At 49.5% G+C, this 19,736-nt stretch overlaps 2 protein-coding genes across 3 annotated transcripts; one reads left to right on the forward strand and one right to left on the reverse strand.

The window, feature by feature from the left end:
- Positions 1 to 3,546: 3,546 nt before the first annotated feature.
- On the forward strand, positions 3,547 to 5,312 carry LOC123039791 (deoxymugineic acid synthase 1-B-like). Its single transcript, XM_044462798.1, has 2 exons — positions 3,547 to 4,397; positions 4,929 to 5,312. The coding sequence occupies exons 1-2, from the start codon at positions 3,642 to 3,644 to the stop codon at positions 5,151 to 5,153; spliced, it is 981 nt and encodes a 326-aa protein (XP_044318733.1). The 5' UTR covers positions 3,547 to 3,641; the 3' UTR covers positions 5,154 to 5,312.
- A 2,369-nt stretch (positions 5,313 to 7,681) lies between these two features.
- On the reverse strand, positions 7,682 to 12,200 carry LOC123043015 (uncharacterized). Of its 2 annotated transcripts, none has more exons than XM_044465345.1 (7): positions 11,880 to 12,200; positions 9,648 to 9,887; positions 9,181 to 9,331; positions 8,944 to 9,065; positions 8,521 to 8,583; positions 8,300 to 8,389; positions 7,682 to 8,182 (listed from the first exon to the last, which is right to left on the reverse strand). In XM_044465345.1, the coding sequence occupies exons 2-7, from the start codon at positions 9,840 to 9,842 to the stop codon at positions 8,102 to 8,104; spliced, it is 702 nt and encodes a 233-aa protein (XP_044321280.1). In that variant the 5' UTR covers positions 9,843 to 9,887; positions 11,880 to 12,200; the 3' UTR covers positions 7,682 to 8,101. The 2 variants fall into 2 exon arrangements, with proteins under 2 accessions (XP_044321280.1, XP_044321281.1); XM_044465346.1 differs by having other exon boundaries at positions 8,300 to 8,368; positions 11,880 to 12,199.
- Positions 12,201 to 19,736: the final 7,536 nt, after the last annotated feature.

A 19,736-nucleotide genomic window follows, 5' to 3' on the forward strand; every position in this document is an offset into this window, starting at 1 on the left:
GTAGTAGCAGACACACCAAAATCCTCAAGTAGCCACCGTAACCAGATCACCTCATCCGTCAGCATAGCCATGGCTCGTAACTCAGCCTCTATACTCGAGCGAGAAACTGCAGTCTGTTTCTTTGTCTTCCAAGCAATAAGAGAGCCATCAAGAAAGACACAATAAGCAGACAGTGAGCGTCGATCAGAGGGATCACTAGCCCAGGTAGCATCAGAGTAGGCCTGGAGCTCAAGAGAGCTGGAGCGGGGAAAGAAAAGGCGCTGAGAGATCGTGCCACGAAGATATCGTAGAACACGGAGGAGATGACTATAATGGACAGAGGTGGGGGCTGAAACAAACTGACTCAGAATGTGGACAGGATAGGAGATGTCAGGACGCGTAACAGCAAGATAGACAAGACTGCCAACAAGGTGACGATAGCGAGTAGGATTAGGGAGAGGGGTCACCATTAGAGGCACGAAGCTGAATGTTGAGATCCATGGGAGTTACAACAGTGCGCTCATCACCGAGAGCAGCGCAAGCAAGAAGATCCTGAATATATTTTTCTTGGGAGATGTAGAAGCCATCAGAGGTCGAGGAGATCTCAATCCCAAGAAAATAGCAAAGTGGACCAACATCAGTCATGAGAAACTGGTCGCGAAGGCGGGCCTTAACAAAGGCAATGTAATCAGAGTCGTCACCAGTGATGATCATGTCATCAACATAGAGAAAGAGAAGAGTCCGACCACGAGGAGACGTGTGAACAAACAACGCAGGATCATGATCACTGGGCAAGAAACCGGCGGTAGTCACCACAGAGGCAAAGCGCTCAAACCAGGCGCGAGGGGCCTGTTTGAGACCATAGAGGGAGCGGCGAAGTCTACATACCATACCATCAGGAGCATAGTACCTCGGTGGTGGCTGCATATAAACCTCCTCACGCAACTCGCCATTGAGAAAAGCGTTCTGAACATCAAGTTGAGAGATAGACCACTGACGAACAGAAGCCACAACAAGAAGAGTGTGGACAGTGGTCATGTGGGCCACAGGAGCAAACGTCTCATCATAATCACGCCCCTGCTCCTGCTGAAAACCACGGGCCATAAGACGAGCTTTGTAGCGCTCAAGAGAACCATCGGAGCGAGTCTTAATCTTGTAGACCCACTTGCAGGTGATGGGACGGACACCGAAAGGAAGGGGAACCAAATCCCATGTGCCAGAGCGCTCAAGAGCAGCAAGCTCTTCGGCCATCTCAAGCTGCCATTTAGGCTAAGTCATGGCAGTCTGATAGGAAGTGGGCTCAGCAATAACAGAGAGACTGTACCGATCAGGGGAGTAGCGATCAGGCGGGGGGCGAGGCCGAGCACGGAGGTTATGAACCGGGGGAGGCGTGAGAGGTGCACCAGAGGTGGAAGGCTCGTCAGGGGAGACATCCTCAGTACGAGATCGACGAGTATAGTGGAGAGGAAACGGTGAGAGAGGGCGACGGACTGGAGATGATGGTGGAGAGGTGGAGGAGGAGGATGGAGAAGACGGGGTCGGTGGTAAATGAGAAGGAAGAGGATGCAGTCACATCAACAGCGGAAGCAGTCGACGAGGAGCCTGGGGAATCAAGAAGACACTTGAGGCGAACAATGTCCTCGTCAGTGAGTGACGGAGTCGAGGAAGACACAGGAGTCCCACTAGAGGAGGAGCGCCTCTGGTCTCGCTTCTTCTGGCGACAATCAGACTCTGGGTGACCTAACGGGGAGCAATAACCACAGACGGTGTCACGGTGCGACGTGCCCTTCTCAGCATAAGGAGGACAGCTCACCCCCTTGGAGGAGTAGGCAGGAGCGATGGAGCGGTGAGGCGAGCAGACGACATAGGAGCCCGGGCGGCCAACACTGATGGAACCAGAAGCAACCCAGCAGAGCGAAGGCGGGTCTCCTCAGCATGAAGCTCAGCAAGTATCTCTGAGATAGGAACACGACCACGAGCAAGCAAGTGAGCACGTCAAGGCTCAAACTCAGACCAGAGACGAGATAAGAACTCATGGACCCTCTGAAACTCGAGATCAGATCGAGTAGTCTGACAGCAACGACAGGTTCCACAAACAACTGTCCGAAGAGAGTCAAGCTGGCGCCAGATGGCAGAGCACTGTGAATAGAACTCATCAACAGAAGAATCACCTTGCTGGAGTGTGTGCTCCTGGCGCACCACAGATAGGTAGAGAACATCACCAGAGGGCTGATAGCGCTGACAGAGGTAAGACCACATCGCTGCAACTGTGCCAAATCCCATGAACTCCGAAGCAAACTGAGGAAGGACACTCGCAGTGAGAACAGCAGCAGCTCGAGCATCATCATTGCACCACTGAGTGTAAGCAGACAGATCATCCCGGTACACAGAAAGAGCATCGGAATAAGCAGATACCTGCTGATCATAAGCATCAACCGCAACATCATCCAGAGCCTTGGCAGCATCCCGGTCAGCCTGAGAAGCATCAGCAGCAAGGACCGGTGTCACTGGTGGGATTGGGGCCACTGGCGCAACCGGGCATGGCGGACAGGGGACCTCGCCAGAGAGAACACCCCACAGAAGGAGTCCACGCATATGGATGCGCATGAAGCCTACAAACTCAGCATAGTTGGTGCCATCAAAGATTACCAAGCACCGAGGGACCGCGACATAGCCTGAAGAGGACATGAGGAAGTCACTCTGCGGGTTTTTTTTGGAAGTCAACGGACCCAGAAGAACTCGATCTGGATCGGGAGATTGAGCACCCGATCGCTCGCTGGGGGAAGCGCTTGGGTCAACCAGCCCGAGCCCCAGCCATAGAGGGAGAGCGGAAGCTCGAGCTCGAGCAGGGGCGCTCGAGGCGAGGGCCGGCGGAACACGGGACGAGAAGTCCCCGGCCGGATCCGAAGCGAGGAAGCCACGGCGGAGCAAGAAGCAGCGGCGGCCGGCCGGTCAGGGGACGGCGTCGGGCCGGAGGAAGAAAAGCCTGGCGGCGGGCGGGACGAGGCAGGCTAGCGGGAAGCAACGCCGGGCCAGGAGCTCAGCGGTCCAGCCGGTGGGAGCTGCAGCCAAGCCGAATCCTGGCTTCGGGCGGGACGAGAGCAGAGCAGCAGGCGGCGGAGGCGTGAGGCAAGTTGGGACAGATAGGAATCGAGCCGGGGCGGCCGGAATCGAGCAGAAACGGCCGGAGATGAGGTAGGCTAGGAGGAGGGAGCACGGAGTTGCAGCGTGCGAGGGAGAGAGGCTAGCCTAGCATCTGATACCTTGTTGGATAATGAGCAACTAACTTCACAGGAGGGCCAAAGGCCAATACATATACATGTGTTAGGTAAAGTGCAAGAAACCCGAAAAGATAAGAAAAAGTCAAATAAAAATCGCAAGTCGTAACAAGGAGTTGTCGATCTCAAAAACTCATAGAGAATCCACAGTGACAAAGAGGATCATCCCTCCCTTAGACTTTGACTTTCAAAAGACGGAAAAAAAAAACAACGATCATCTTCTGTCCCAAGCAAAGAAAGAGAAATAGAAACCGAAACGTGCTTGACATGGCAACCACCACTTCACACATATCGTACGCTTGAGTTTATTTAAAGACCATTCACGCAGCCGATCAACCTCAACCAAATCCAACTCCTACCAAGCTAGATCAAGCTCCAACAACCATGACCGGCGACGACGACCTCCAGCATGCCGCCGTCGCACTGCCGACGGCGATCCCGTGCGTCACCCTCAACACGGGCCACGCCATGCCGGTGCTGGGCTTCGGCACCGGCGCCTCGCGCGCGCCCGCCGACCTGCCAGACACCATCCTGCACGCCGTCCGCCTCGGCTACCGCCACCTCGACACGGCCGCCATGTACGGCACCGAGCCGGCCGTGGGGGCCGCCGTCGCCGAGGCCGTGCGCTCCGGCGCCGTGCGGTCGCGCGAGGACCTCTTCGTCACCTCCAAGCTCTGGATCCCCGACGCGCGCCCGGGCCGCGTCGTGCCCGCGCTCCGCGACTCCCTCGCCCGCCTCGGCCTCGCCTACCTCGACCTCTTCCTCGTCCACTGGCCCGTCGCCGCCGACGACCCCGCGGACAAGGCCACGCACGCGGAGTTCGACATGGAGGGCGTGTGGCGCGGCATGGAGGAGTGCCGCCGCCTCGGCCTGGCGCGCTCCGTCGGCGTCAGCAACTTCTCGGCCGCCAAGATGGAGCGCCTGCTGGCGCTCGCCGCCGTGCCGCCGGCCGTCAACCAGGTGGAGCTCAACGTGGGGTGGAGGCAGGACAGGGTGCGGGAGGTGTGCGCGCGGCACGGCGTCGTCGTCTCCGCCTACTCGCCGCTGGGCGCGTACGGCGCGTCATGGGGCTCGGACGCCGTCATGAACAGCGGCGTCATGCACCACGTCGCCGCCGCCAAAGCCAAGACCGTGGCCCAGGTAATTTCTATTCTTTTCTTTTTAGCTAAAATTCACAGATATGTAAATTTCTCATATCATCATCAAACTAATTAGTTTAGCTATAGCATGTGGCCGTATGCATCGCCCAGATGCAGAGGCCGGGGATCATGCTCCTTTTCTAAAAAAAAAGTTCAGAAAGATGTGTAGGCCGCATGCATGCATGCATGCATGCATTAGGAATGGATCAGATGTCTAACTCACAAGTTTGATAAGAGAATCAACATAACCACCAACAAATTAAAGACATGAATCATGAGTTTCATATGTCTCAACATGCATAAATCGTTCACAAGTCAAACAGAGGGTTATTATGAATCCAAGCCCTGCAAAAATTACTACCAATGTACTACTAATATTTTTAGTAAAAAGAAGCTTATTTATATACCAATGAAACTCAAATTCTTATGTGTGTTTTCTTTCTTATTTCGGAAGGAATTGTAAAAATAGAGAGAGAGATAGTCTTTATTAGACGTCTTGCTGTTGTTGATGATGATGTATATGTATGTGCAGGTGGCGTTGAGGTGGGTGTACGAGCAGGGCGTGTGCTTTGTGGCCAGGAGCTTCAACAAGGAGAGGCTCAAGCACAACCTGGACATCTTCGATTGGGAGCTGAGCGAGGAGGACAAGGCGATGATCGCCACGATACCGCAGAAAAGGGCGTGCCAGGGGGACTACTTTGTGTCACCCGACGGACCTTACAAATCACTCGAGGAGCTCTGGGACGGCGAGATATGAATGATCACTCCAATATGTCTTAGTATCTATTTTTGTGATTACTAGTGATCAAGTATTGTAACATCTTTTTATGAAAAACCGTCCTGCCAAAAAATGGACTTTCAATGTCGCAAGTATGTACGTCTACCAAACTTTTCATAGCCCGATGGGTCTTGAGTCCTTTCTGCTTTTTTTACACGCGTTATGTGTGATCTTTTTTGGTTTAAACTTTCTTTTTCAAAACAACCTCATCGTGTATGTGTCACGCGTTATGTGTTCTATTTTGTGTGCATTCCAACATTAAAGATCCCATTTACGAGCAAAACCCTAAAATAAACCAACAAAAAAAACTCGATCTCGGGGCGGCTGCGTCCGGGGCGGCTGTTCGGCGGTTCCTAGGGGTGGAGGTGCGGGTGGCTGCGCAACGGGGGTCCGGTTGGAGAGGCGTCCTCACGTTATAGCGTCGGTGGAGGTCCGTGGTAGTGGTGGTCGGGGCATCTGTCTGTCGGCGGTTGGTTCGGTGCCTCAAGCTGCGGACTTGGCGTCGTCTGAGTGGGTTGCTCAACGCTGGTCGTCGGCAGCCACAAAGTCATGTCCCCCATCCCCCCCGATCAACTGGGATTGGTGGGATTGCAGGCGTGGGCGCCCCGGCGATGATGGCGCTGACCCTGGCTCGGTGGCTGATGCCGGGCATCTCCTGTCACGGTTTGCGCACTGTGAAGCGGACGGTGGGCGATGTCTGGTGGCTTGAATGCTGGGATGGCGGTCCTGGAAGGTGGTCCGCTTGGTTGGTTCTCCGGCGGGCGGCATGGCGGCAGTGGTGGCTATACATCTTGGTCGTGTGGGCGGCAAGAGGTGTAGCGGCGGGTGGCTCAGGCGAGCCATTTGTCTTTGGCAGTGGCGGCGCCTGGATCTGGGGATTTGGACTCGCCACACACTCTCTTGAAGACCTCATGGTGGCATGAGGGAGCTGCCGAGCGAAAGCTCTACGCTTTGTCGCCGACGGCGGCGATGCTCGTGGGCGCCGTTATCTTCTTGAATACGTCATCGTGGTGCTCCTCTCCTTGCAAGAGTTCCAGGTGAAAACCTTGTCCTTTTGACTCGACAGCGGCGACGCCTGGCGCCGTCCCCCTCCTGAGGGCGTTGTCGTGGAGCTTAGTTGTTTTAGGGTGTCGTGTGGCGGTGTTCTCAGGTCTTCCTGTGTTATCTTCCGGTTTCATAGTATCCTGCGGTCTGCGTTTCCGATTATCTTGAGATCGGCTTTGTAAGAGGGTTACGTCACCACTTTGTATTGTTCGGCCGTGTATTTTGTACGGTTGTTGCTTTATTTATAAAGTGGGGTGAAAGCCTGTTACGAGGAATAAACTAGCAAAGGGCCTTTCGAAGTCAACTATCTCAACCGTCCTTCACATATTGATTGAAGTATCTCCATGTAGCCGGTGATTGAGCTACAAAATATCCAAGTCCGCCGCCTGGCACACCTTACAAATTAGCCGAGGAGCCGTGGGACGGCGAGATATGATAACTCCAATATGTGTAGTATCTATTTTGTGATTAGTGATCAAATATTGCAACATTCTTATGAACGATCGTCCTGCTTTTAGTATTGCAAGCATAGTATCATGCAGTTCAACAATAAAATCAAGATTTAAGTATAGGGTAAGCAGTACCATAAATAGTAACAAGTTGCCAAACAAAGCCATCATGTTTATTTAAAATAGTAGCTACAAAGCCAGAGGTTAGCAGCACAAGTAAGTGTAAAAACAAAACAAATGAGGCTACACAAAGAGATGAGGAGAAAGGATGCTGTCTGTCTGTCTGTCCGTCCGTGCCCACTTTGATGACAACCTCATCCATTTTCATCATGTGTTTCTTTTTCTTTTTTCTTTTCTCTTTATTTGTTATATCATGCACACTGCCCGAGGCTGGCATGTGAACCGCACCGCACGCATGCACACGGCGCCTCTTCCTCTCCATGCTCCTGGTCCACCGTGCGCCACAATCACGCAAGGCTCATTTTTTTTTTATGTAGAGTAGATAGAACCATGCAAATAGTCTGTGTGTTGGTCCAGTGCGCCCGGTCCACCGAGGATGTTGAACAAGAATGGAGTGGAGTGGAGGACCAGACCAGGGCTGCTCCTATCCTACCAACTCGCACAGGCACAGCACAGTGGGTCAATGGATCGATAGACATAGAGCAGATACATTTTCACATCCAGATCCCCTTCCAGATCTTCTTTAGATAGAGGACTGCATCAATTTTGAAAACACATGCAGCACCAGATCTTCTTCTAGATAGAGGACTGCATCAATTTTGAAAACACATGCAGCACGGTGAGAAAACACATGGATGTGAAAATGTTGACTCACCAAATAAATAAAAGGCAGCAATATATATAATTCATTCATCCATCCTATGCATCGCTCTGATGCAGAGGCCGGGGATCTCCCCCTTTTCTAAAAATAAAAAAAAATCCATCCATCCATCCACAGAGTACCTTCTTCACATTAACTAATTATTAATTAATTAACTATAATACTTGCTAGTATTTAGTATCTCTCCAAATAACTGAGATTGGTTTGGTTTGATGGTCAGTTATAACAAACAGCAGCAGCAGCAGCAAGGGGTCTGGTCTGGGGTTACATGATTCAGCATCCATCATTTTTGCTCTCTCTCTCTCATCATTACAAGGAGTAAGAAGAAGAAGAAGAGAAGCTAAGAATCTGTACTGATCAAATGTGCCAGTACAAATCCCTCTCTGTTCACAACTTGCTTCCCATTAAAGTGGAGGAGACTAAGATTAATAACTTACTTACTTACTTAACCACATGATGCATCATCATCTAACCTCTTCTCTCCCTCTCTCTCTCTCTCTCTCTTTCTCTCTACTAACAGCAACTGAAACCACTGGTGAAGGTGAAGGTGAAGCATATGTATGTATGCATCTGAGGAATGAAGGAAGGCTGGGCTAGGAGCTGTTCTTGTACAGGGTCTTGAGCCTCTTTGCCGTCTGGATGAACCCCAAGATCACCTGCAACTCATCCAATTGCTGCTTTTTTTGTTTTTTCGCCATTTGGAGGAGACAAAGGAATGCACACATGATTAGATTCTTCTTCTTCATCTCAAGTCTTCTCAGTTACTAGTGGAGGAGTTTCAGACAATATACCTGCGACTGGAAATGCTGCTGGACCCCATGGAACAGCTGCTCCTCTGATGGAGTCGGGTTCATGCTCACCTGCACACATTTTTCACCACCCTGTAATTTATCATATCAGGAATGAATCGAAAGCTTAGCATGGATTCTATTCTATTCTATTGTTTGCTGCTCAAGGATTACTCTACTCTGCTCTACTACATGGGATGATGGGATAGGACAGGAGTGCTTACAAGGTTGAAGTGCTTCCAGTATCTCCATAGTGTGGGTGTTCCAAGCTTTGTCAGGTTCACTCTCTGCAACAACAACAACAAAAAGCAGAATGAATATCCTTTGTTGGATCAGCGTAATTGTCATGGTAGACAGGCACTGGGATTATTAGCTTCCCAGGAGACAGACAGACAGACAGACATGATACTGAATACACTAAGAATCTAATTATCTTTTTGCCTTGTCAACAAATTAGTCACGAGTTTAGCAAAGCAATGACAATGACAACGACTTGACCACGCTCCTACCTAACTAACCATGGCCCATTGCCATGTGATCCCAGCTAGCAGGGTCACACCATACTATTATATATGGCCCAATCTCAACTTTCAGACACGATTACTTGAAATGTCCTGATTAGTTGCCAGGATAGTGACAGTGATTACCGCTCGCAGCTTCGAGGTCGAGTGAAGGTTGTTGGCCCGGCTGCTGGACGTCGTCGTGCAGGAAGACCATGGCCTTGTGTGCCGGACCCTCGGCTTTGTTGGCTTCTGGTACTCGATGCTTGCTGTGAGCAAACACACAACCAAGGGAACATTCAGTTTTTTCACTGATAGACAGACAGTTATAGAATGCATTCTGGCTACAAACATTTTGAATGATGGCATAATAAATGGTCTTACAGTAGTTCATGTCTTTGTCTCCCATGTCGAAGCTGCCGCAGAAGGAGCTGTTACCGCCATCGATCTCGTCGTCGTCCTCGTTGCCAGTCGGAGCTTCCAAGACACTCAGGGCATTCCTCTGCAACTTCACCTCCACACCATTCTTGAGAACCTGCTTTTTTCCAATAGGATAATAATGTCTCAGGGATTAGAACAAGATGCCATATTTGGATGGATGTTGGTTTCTACTAATGCTTTTATTATAGCTTTATTATATGCATCTTCAACTTTGAAATTGCTTGCTTGACTAGCTAGCTACTTTCTGAAAAGAAAAGTGAAGTCAAAAGGGACACATGATTCCTTTCACTCCATTGCAGTTGTGAATCAATATCTATCAATATAAAGAAGCAGCCACTAGCTATTAAGCAGAGTTTCAGTGGGATGCCTCCTTTAAAAAAAATGAAAGGAAGGAAGGAAGGAAGACTGACCAGCCAGTGCCAGCCTCCAAGGCCAACAGCCTTCTTGACCACACCCTGCAGGCCGACGAGCACGGACTTTGTCCGGTTGTTACCGGTGACGACGACCTTGGTGTGCCTGGGCAGCACGGTGAGCTCCTCGTCGCCGCTCTCGTAACGGGGCAGCGACAGCATCCGCGAAGAACACACATCGGTCCCCATCATCATACTGCTTCACCGGCCTGACTGATGTCGTCTCCCTGCCTGCTGAAACTGAAAGAAGCAAATTCAACCAATCAATACACACACAGCCCATGAGACCAACATAAGGAATATGGTGGTGTCAGGTAACTCTCAACAGCAATACAGTAAGCAGCAGCATGAGCCGCCGAAAATCAGCTCAAGATTTAGAGCAGAGTGCATGAATATCATGATTGATTGATTGATTATAGCAGAGTGCAAGAGTGAAACAAGTGATATTCAGAGGAGTGGTGAACACTGAACAGTTGATGCAGTTACATGAAGAGTTTACTGGCAGCAAGAAACACTTTTATAATGAGAAAGAGGAATTCGATGCACGATCGAAATTCTATCTATCATTTCAGTGGTAATAACACAAAATTCACAATCATTTGGGTTGGGCCGAGAAATTCGACGCGGATCGGGTCGAAAAAGCGATCGAAGAGACGATGTGACGCGTCCATGCAATGCAAAATTGATCCGGATCTGGGTAGGTAAATCTGTGATGTGGGGAGATTTGCAAACGGATTGACAGCAACCATCCACTGGCCGTGATGGCGATGAACCGGCAAAGGCACTACTAACTCGCTGCCAGGACCCACCAGCCAGGCATCCAGCCAGCTGCATGAATTTCAGGATTGCTTGCTGGGGTAGCAATCCTGAAAGCGATGTGTCTACCAATGTATACTAGTACACTACACTAGCTGCTTGCTGGGGTAGTACAATAGCAACCATGAGCATGAGCATGTGAAGGGAAGGAAGCAATAAATCCCGATCGGATCGGATCGAATCGAATGGGATTGCTTCTGATTGACAGTAATTATGGATCCTGAATCTAAGCAAGATTACCTGCACGGATTTACTTACAGTCAATGGATTGGAAGTAAATTCATAATGAGTAAATTCGCAATTTGGGAGGGGATTTAATTTTGCAGAGTAAATTCGCAATTAAAGCGAGTGATGCCACACACACACACACACACACACTGCATGCATAGTGAGTCTACAGTTACATCTTGTACTACTAGTAATGCATTCCCAACCCCGAAATTGGAATCTGCTGCTTGTGAATTGTAATGCAATTCCCTTCCCAGTGGAGATGGAGATGCCCGCATTGAGGATCTATCTATCTAGCGTATCGTCGATCTAGGAGCTTGAATTCTCAACAAGATTGATTGATTGATCTGGCAGCGGATCGGATCAGGATGAAATGAATAAATAAAGTGGGAATACAACACAATAATACAATGGTTGAATTCCAGATCGGATAGCTTAAAGATGGAGAATTGACTCGCTTTTTTTCTTTTTTGAATGAATTAAAGTAGAGAAGAAGTTGGGATGGAAATTATGGCTAGCATTGTAGTAGTAGAGCGTAAAAGATGACATGAATTGGTGAATCGCAAATCGAATTGTAGATTCCAAACATGGAAATTGGAATGCACAACTTGAAGATAGACAAACATGCTGCTAATAATATAAAGTTGGTGTGAGCGAGCGAAATCCAGGATAGGATAGGATTGAAGGAATTAATCAATCAATTTATACTAGTCACTGTGGTACTCTGCTCAAGTGGCATGGAGTGTATATATATGTAAAAAAAGAAAGAAAGAAAGGAGCGGATTTGATCCAGGAGGAAGGGAATGAATTAAATTGATTGAATTGAATTGAATTGAATGCCCGGCGATGTAAAGAAAGAAAGAAAGAAAGAAAGAAAGAAAGAAAGAAAGAAATACTGGGAATTGGTTGGTGATCCAGCTAGTTAGGTAGTGGGAGTAGCAGATGAATGCGAGGATCCAGATGGATCGAAATTGAACAAAATCTTTTCTTCTCTTGATGCTAAACCCCAAAGAAAAAGAAACCACAATTCTGGATCCAAAAAGAAAAAGGAAGCAAAGCAATTGGGGCGATCCGTGGGCAATCATCCAGATAGATAGCCCACATCCATCCAGTCGAGAGAAAGAAGGAAGAAAGATCCATCCAAATGAAGAAGCAAGGAAAAGAATGCGGATCAAGAGGAGGTCTCACCTGCTCTGCTCTGATGTGGTGGGGCGGATCCAGGTGAGCAATGGCCGGCCGGCGATCCAGGACGGAGGACGCAATTTTGCGATTGCAATTGGGTGGATCGGAGAGGAGCGCAATTCTCTGCGGATGCCGATCCAATATCAATTGCAATTGCTTTGCTTTGCTTGCGCGGATCTAATCGGATCGATCGATCGATCTAAAGGGAGGGAGGGAATGCAGGCAGGGCAGGGCGGGGCACAGGAGGATGTGATGAAGATCCAATTTTGCAGAGGAGAGCAGAGCGCTTCAGAGGAGGAGAGGAGAGGATGAAGTGAATGCTTTCCAACTGCACTGCACTGCCCGCATACATACACACACACACACTCACTCACTTTCAGGCAGCCGGCTTCAAGAGCGTCATCGGCTCTTCTCCCCTCTCTCTCTAGCGAATCGGCTCGGCTCGGCTTGGGTTTGCCTTGATGTGATCGATGACGTGCTCATTCATGCTGGACAAGAAAGAAAGAAAGAAAGAAACTGCTACCTCTACCCGACCCGATGAGATACCACTCACTCACTACCATGTGGGGCCGACCGCCCGGCCTTGCTGAAATTCTGCCAATCCTATCCACCTTTCCTCCCCTCCTCACTGCCTTCCCTCCCGATTATAATAAGGTGTTCTTGCATCCTCGTGTACGACAGCCCCTAAACGTCAACAACCACTATGGGTTTTGTCATCCAACGCCATGCCATGAACGTCTGATTCTTCGCAATTCGGGGCCATGTAAGACTCCGACATCTTTGACCCACCCAAAACCCTACTGGCTCCGTGTTTTCCTCACTCAACCCCTTCCCCTTCCCTCGACATGCGCTATGCGTCCTCTCCCTCCCATACCTTCGATGTCGTTGTACACCCAGGTGCCATCCATGGCGGACACCACGCCCAACAAAAATGGTTGGCCAGATGACATAGACAGATTGGCGATAGTTTTTTTTCCTTACTTTTCAAGCAAACATGATGGATCTGGACCACGACTTCTTCAATTCATCCTCATTGAATGAGGATGAAACGGCGATGATTATGGCAGTCCTTGCAGACGCGGGGCATGCGGCTGAACGTGTTCTCAATTTCAAGGGATCAATCAAGGGAGCGTCAGGTGCTGACTCGGAATAGTGCACGGGGCATTTGATGTTGATGGACGACCACTTTGCCCCCAGTGTTCGTGGACCATTTTCATCGCCGCTTTCGAATGCGATAAAAGATCTACAATTGTGTTCGGGCCTACGATGACTACTTCACCTTGAATCAAGACATCGTTGGAACCACTGAGTTCTCTAGTGCCTGGCCGCATTGAGTATGTTTGCCTATGGCACAACTGCGTTGAGGATCCTTGCCTACACGGCCACAGATTAGTGGGCAAGTACCTCCGGATGTCTTAAAGCACATGTAGAGATGCCATTGTCAGGCTTGCTACTGCAATGCTCAAGGTGTTTGGACAAGAGTACTTGAGAGAACCAACTAGCGCAAACACCTAAAGGCTCATGGCGCTCTCGGAAGAAAGATGGTGGCCAGGTATGCTCGGATCCCTTGAATGCATGCACTAGAAATGGGAGAATTGCCTACACGTTCAACAATGCCTATACGTTAAACCCTAAACCCTAAACCCTAACCTAAGCTCATCTTGAGAAGCCTACAATCATCCTTCGCAACAACTAAGAAGGGGCCACCTGAAAAGGGGAAGAGGGAAAGCCCACATGAAGAAAGTCCCAGGTCCCTACCATATCCATCCTAACGGTCTTCTATACACCAAGATTTCACACTCTTGCTCATCGGAAAAGCCAATTCATCGATTAGTCGTGTCGATCACTGAAGGCCAAAGAAACAAAAGCAAAGAAGCGTATATCGACACGCCTGATACCATCTTTCTAAACCTGGGCAACAAGCAAGAAAGGGCCACCTGAAAAAGGCAATGTATTTTGCCTTAGTGTGAAGAAAGAGAGCAGGGAGTGGACAAGTGGATAAATGAATGTTTGGGCCAATGAGGACCACCCGCGTGCGCAAAACCCTAGGCCCTAGTATATCAAGCCTACATATCATCTATTCAAAAACGTTTAACATGCTTTTCTAAAGGGAATGCAAGCAGGGTGGAGGATGTGAGGACAGTCTAGTTTTCCGGAAAAAGGAGGGGAGGGGAGAGTGAATGCTTTCCAACTACACTGTCCACATACATACACACTCCCCTAGCAAAGCCAAAATGGATGAGCCGACTTTAATGCTCGCGTCATCGGCTCCTCAAAGCTCTCTCGCTACCCGGCTCATATTTGGCGTGATGTGACCGCTGACGTTCTGGATGGTGGTGGACAAACTGCTAGCTGTACCCTAGGACATGAGGGGATACCACCACCTTAATGAGGACCAGCCACCTAGGCTTGCTCAAATTCTACGGGTACTAACCACTTTTAATCCAAGAAAGTCAAAGATCTGCATCCGGGAGATAACCATTATCTACGACCTTGAGTTCAGTTCTCTGTACAACCACACTCAAGGCTCGGGGAAACTGGGCGTACGAAGCACTACTCCAAAGGATTACCTCCATTCCGAGTTGGATCGCTTACCCAAGTCTCCTAAAGGCATTCCCTAAAGCCCGGGCACACTCGTTGCTCTCCCGCAAAGTGGCTTCCATCACCTCAGGCAGAATAGGACTGTCGTCTTCCTCTTCAGCCACGAAGGAGGGGACGATGGATGGCTTGACACCAAGAAAGGGTTCTTTTTCAAAGACAACCCCCTCCACGACGCTCACACCCACGATTTTTCGTGGCCTTAGGAATCATACCTACGCCTACCGACATAGGCAGGCTCTCTTCAGGCCCCCAGTAGGCGAACGTGCTCCACTCTCTGTAGAGCCCATGGGCTCTGGTGCAGGACCAACAAAGGTATCTAAGAAGCTCACGCCAGGCAATGCAACCTCCCAAAACAAAAGAAGAATGACCGAAGGTGGGGGTACTTGTAGAGATTAGCTGTGCCAATTTCTTCTTCGATCGAGGAGATCTACACTCACAATCGCGCTTTACTATCACAACACAGGCGGAGAGAAGACAAATCGTAAAAGAAAAGACAGAAACAGGCATACATGGGTGACGGTTTTAGGGCTCCAACCTTGGCCCCTTGGACGTATATATAAGGCGAGGCCAGTGGTTAGCCAGATTCATCCACTGTCATAGAAACATACTCTCGGTAGTCATACATCATCCCCTATTGTAACCCTCACAAGAGGTACTCCACCATGAATACAAACAAGAAGCAGGACGTATGGTGTTACCTCTCCCAGAGGGTGCGAACCTCGATAACTCCCTTGTGCGACCTTCGTCCTAGTACTTCCGCCCGCTTTAGCCACCCTATAAAGGGTACTGATGGTTATACGTGTAGTCATTGCTCATCGGCGAAGCCTACTCATCGATTTGTTATCATGTCAGTCGTCGAAGGCCGAAGAATCAAAAGTGAGGAGGAATCTCGACATGCCTAATACCATCTTTCGAAACTGTGGGAACAAGTAAGAAGGGGCCATGTGAAGAGGGCAAAGTTTAGCCTCGGTGTGAAGACAGAGAGCACACAGCGAGCAAAGTGGATAGATGAATGGTTGGGACAATGAGGTCGTCCATGTGTGTGGCCCATATATCGAGCCTACTAATCCTCTATTCCAAAATATTTCACATACTTTTCTTTCTCTCTCTACTCACAGATTCACGTGTCGGTAGTGAAGCACAATGTCAAGAAAAGTCGGAGGAGCATGCACTGTTTGTGGAGATCATGAGTGACGTTAGTGGGACGGAGGCGGAGGGTGAGGCCATGGCAATGGTAGGCGATGCCACATGGAAGGTAATTGCTCGAGTCAAATGGATAGAGGAATATCTAGGCCAATATGGAAATCCCACATGCGAGAAGCCCTAGGCCCTGCCATATCCATCATAACGAGCCTGGGTATATACCAATATTTCACACTATTGTCTCGATTTCTCTCGCGACACATTGCATGCACCATACAAGGATTTTGATAAATTAGAGTCATCAATTCATTCATTCGTCAAGTTGTTTGCCTAAAACCAAAGAAACCGGGTGGTGCTAGGGCACTCCTAATACCATCTCTTTGGAACCTTGGAAGCAAGTAAGAAGCGACCACTAGGAAAAAGGGCAAGTTTTTCCCTTGGATCGAAATAAAGTAGTAAGAAGCGGCCACGTGGAAAGATGAATGTATGGGCCAATAGGGCAAACCCACACGCGACAAGTCTGAGGTCCCTACGTATCCATCCTAACATTCTTCTATCACCAAGATTTCACACCCTTGTTTGTTTTACTCGCGACAACCACATCCACTACCCAAGGACATTGCTCATCGAAGAGCCAATTCATCAGTTCGTCACATCGGTCGCCAAAGGCCCCAAGAAACAAAAGCAAGAAGCGTCGCGACACACATATTCCATCTTTCCAAAGCTTGTTAACAAGTGAGAAGTGGGCACTTGGAAAAAGGTAAAGTTTTGATTGGGTGTGAAGAAAGAGAGTAGGGAGTGGCCAAGTGGAGAAATGGATTTTTGGGCCAATGAGGACCGTCCACCAGCGTAAAACCCTATCACACTACTATTAAGCCTCCTGATCATCCGTACAGAAAGATTTCACACACTTCTCTCTCTCTCTCTCCCTTTAGTGCCCCCTCCATTGCGCAAGGGTGTCTCGGTCATCACCGTTTCGTCATGTCAGCCCCTCTAAAGTCGAAGCAACAAACTAGAAAGGCGGCGCGAGCACATTTAATATCATCACTTTTGATCTTGGATATAATCAAGAAGAAGCCGCTACAATAAAAAAAGGAACTCGGTGTTGGTATAAGAAGAAGAAAAAAAGGAGAAAAAGGAGTGACCAAGGGGGTGCATTCCATTTGATGAGCATATGCATGCGGTAGTATCTTAAAATAATCTGAATATAAATGGATGACATTGATCCGATCATGCCTTGCGCGTGTATATATAATCTGTCTGTACAAATGCATGTATATAAATATTTGTGAGCCGTGAGAAAAAAGGTAACGTTTTAAACTTGGTATTGGAGAAGGGGCGAGAATATAGGAAGTGGATGGGGGAGGAGGGTGCATTTCATTTGATGAGCATTCAATGTTAAAATCTTGAGAACCCTACACCAAATACAAACATAAATGAATGTCATTGATCCCATCGTGCGTGCGTGTGGGTGTGTAGGAGTATATATAATCATGTGTATAAATAAATGTACGTATATACAAAACATTTGGGAGATTCAGCACTAGTTGTAAGATGGTAGAGTACACTAGTATGAGTAATGAATGACAGAGGGAGGGTTGAGATCTGGGGGTGGGGCCCACAGCACATGCCGCTCGCGTGCGATCCCCCATGCTCCTCCCCTCAGCCAAACCCAAGCCAAGCCGGTAAGCCCGTAAGCCGGTGAGCCGAGCCGGGGAGAGAGTGAGAGAGGATACACAACCATTAAAGCAAGCCGGTCCGTAGCAAGGAAGAGTGGGGACACGCGTTCCGTCCCAGCTGTCGGCAACCCGCGATCCACCTGCATCGAGTGTACGCCAGCGCCACCGACGCGCGGGCCACGCCTGTCCCCGGGCATGGTTTGTCAGTGAGCGGGCGGCGATCTGTTCCGGTGGGAAAAAATCTCGGCGGTTTATTGTTGGTGGCTCAAGTCCGTGAGGCGCAGGGTCACAGGTCCGTCCGACGCGCTCCTTCCATCAGCACCCCACCCACTGCTAGCTTTGTGTCGCTGACAGCCAGGTCCGCGAACCATGGGACCCGCGTGGCGGTGGGATAAGACAGGGGCAGCACGGCGGGTCGGCGTCTTTTCCCGCGCGACGGGACGGACGGGTTTTGGGCTGTGTGGGTTTTGGACGGTTCGCGGGGTCGCCCTTCAAACAAAACCAAACCAAAATTTTCAGACAGACAGACAGAAGACATCAGCCCAGGATTTGCTCACCTAACCACCCTCACACTCACATGGACTCTAGCGCGCGCACACACACACACAGGTATAGTCAGTATGGAAATCATTCCAGCTAGCTACAACCAAAGGATTCCTTCCTTCTTTTTGGTTGGTTGGTTTTGGGAGCACCAAAGCAAAGGGGGTTGACTACACTGCCTCCCCATCCCCATCCCCATTGCATTGCACATGCCACATGCTGAAATCACATCTTCTTACGATATATATATATATATATATATATATATATATATATATATATATATATATATATATATATATATATATATATATAGTAATACTAATAATAGTAATAGTAATGTCCTTCACTATTACACAATAAAAGACATCAATATCCCCAAAATGCGGTCACGAAGAGGGTTCAACTTGTTCTTAACCACCCATCACCCGGAAAATTTGGTCCGTCGCACCGTATTCAAGTGGCATTACTGGTTTGACCACACCCTACTTGACACCTGCCCGTCCCCACTAGAGCCACTGCCGCATCTCAATTTGGCATGTTTGCTTACCACCAGAATTGACTGATGGTGTTGGAGATATGACTACTGAGTATAAACCGCCCAGGAGGGGCCGGATTATACTCACAAGGAATCATCCGTATTGAAGCCCATGAAGACAAGGAATATGGCGCTTTACTACAGAGACTAAAAGGCGCAGAGCCAAGGGCGGATTAGGGCACATAGACATAAACCGCCATGAAATGTGTAACTTGTATTGTAAGTTAGGGAAAGGAAGAAACCGAGCCGGACACATGTATGAGCCGGCCTCGGGATTCTGTAGACCGCCGGGCGTCAACCTGTGTATATAAAGGGACGACCCGGCGACGGTTCAAGGACAAGAAACAACAACTCGAGAACTAGGCAAAGCGGATTCTCTCCCTGGTTATCGAGACCCCATCAATTCCACCACAACTAGATCGTAGGTTTTTACCTTCATCGCAAGGGGCCGAACCAGTATAAACTCCCCGTGTCCTTTGTCCGGTTTAACCCCTCTAAGCTAACCTAGTCGCGATGGCTCCACGACTAAGTCCTCACACTAGGACATCTGACGTGATAATTCCACGACAGTTGGCGCCCACCGTGGGGCTATCGCACGATGGTTTCAAGTTCTTGGAGGGCAAGTTCGAAGGACTTAAGGGATATGCAGTGGGCCGGATGACCAAGAGCCGTCGCGGCAAGCTCTACATCGACGACGCGGGCTGGGGCCCCGACGCCGGCTCAATCGAGTACGGGTACTGGGTCCCCTTCGGAGAAATTCACGTCTTCATCGGCAAGATCGGCGGACCGGGCCCTGAGCTGGACATCTGCACCGACCTCTTCGAGACGGCTCAACGTGCAAGCCCTGCCCGGGTTCAGCCCACCATGAAGCATGCGTTCGTAGGATTCATCCATGGTACCGAATCTGAACCGGTATCCGATGGTGAGACAGCCGTCTATTCTGATGGTGAGTCATCCACCGGGGAGACCGGGTCATTGTATCAAGTGCAGGATGGCCAGTTCGGGGGCTGTTCCGATGGCGATAGTATTCCGGACCCCTTTGAACCGCCAAACCAGGTTGCAATCTTCATGGCCGATATGCAGCCCGCCCCCCACTCTTCAGCAGTAGCGGCAATGATTTTCGGATCGGCAGCCGAGGCAGGAGGCCCCGCGCGCCCGCCGGCTCAAGTCTTGTCCGGTTTGTTGGACGCTTTAGCAACATTGTTGACCACTGAGGTTAATCCGGATAATCGGGATGAGCATAATGCAGAGGTCAAAAAGTTGCGGGATCAAATAGCTCAGGCCAAGGAGGACATGGCTGCTAAGGAGACCAGGATGGTCGAGGAGCGGGCCGCTTTGAATGCCCAAGCTCAGCGAGTTCAT

Source organism: Triticum aestivum, chromosome 2B, assembly GCF_018294505.1.
Source record: "Triticum aestivum cultivar Chinese Spring chromosome 2B, IWGSC CS RefSeq v2.1, whole genome shotgun sequence".
Taxonomy (NCBI): domain Eukaryota; kingdom Viridiplantae; phylum Streptophyta; class Magnoliopsida; order Poales; family Poaceae; genus Triticum; species Triticum aestivum.

Coding starts and splice junctions, on each gene's coding strand:
- LOC123039791 (XM_044462798.1), top strand. CDS start 3,642: ATGACCGGCGACGACGACCTCCAGCATGCCGCCGTCGCACTGCCGACG. Junction 4,398..4,928: donor AAGCCAAGACCGTGGCCCAG/GTAATTTCTATT, acceptor ATGTATGTGCAG/GTGGCGTTGAGGTGGGTGTA.
- LOC123043015 (XM_044465345.1), bottom strand. CDS start 9,842: ATGATGATGGGGACCGATGTGTGTTCTTCGCGGATGCTGTCGCTGCCC. Junction 9,332..9,647: donor TTGGAGGCTGGCACTGGCTG/GTCAGTCTTCCT, acceptor GGAAAAAAGCAG/GTTCTCAAGAATGGTGTGGA. Junction 8,584..8,943: donor CGACCTCGAAGCTGCGAGCG/GTAATCACTGTC, acceptor TTGTTGTTGCAG/AGAGTGAACCTGACAAAGCT.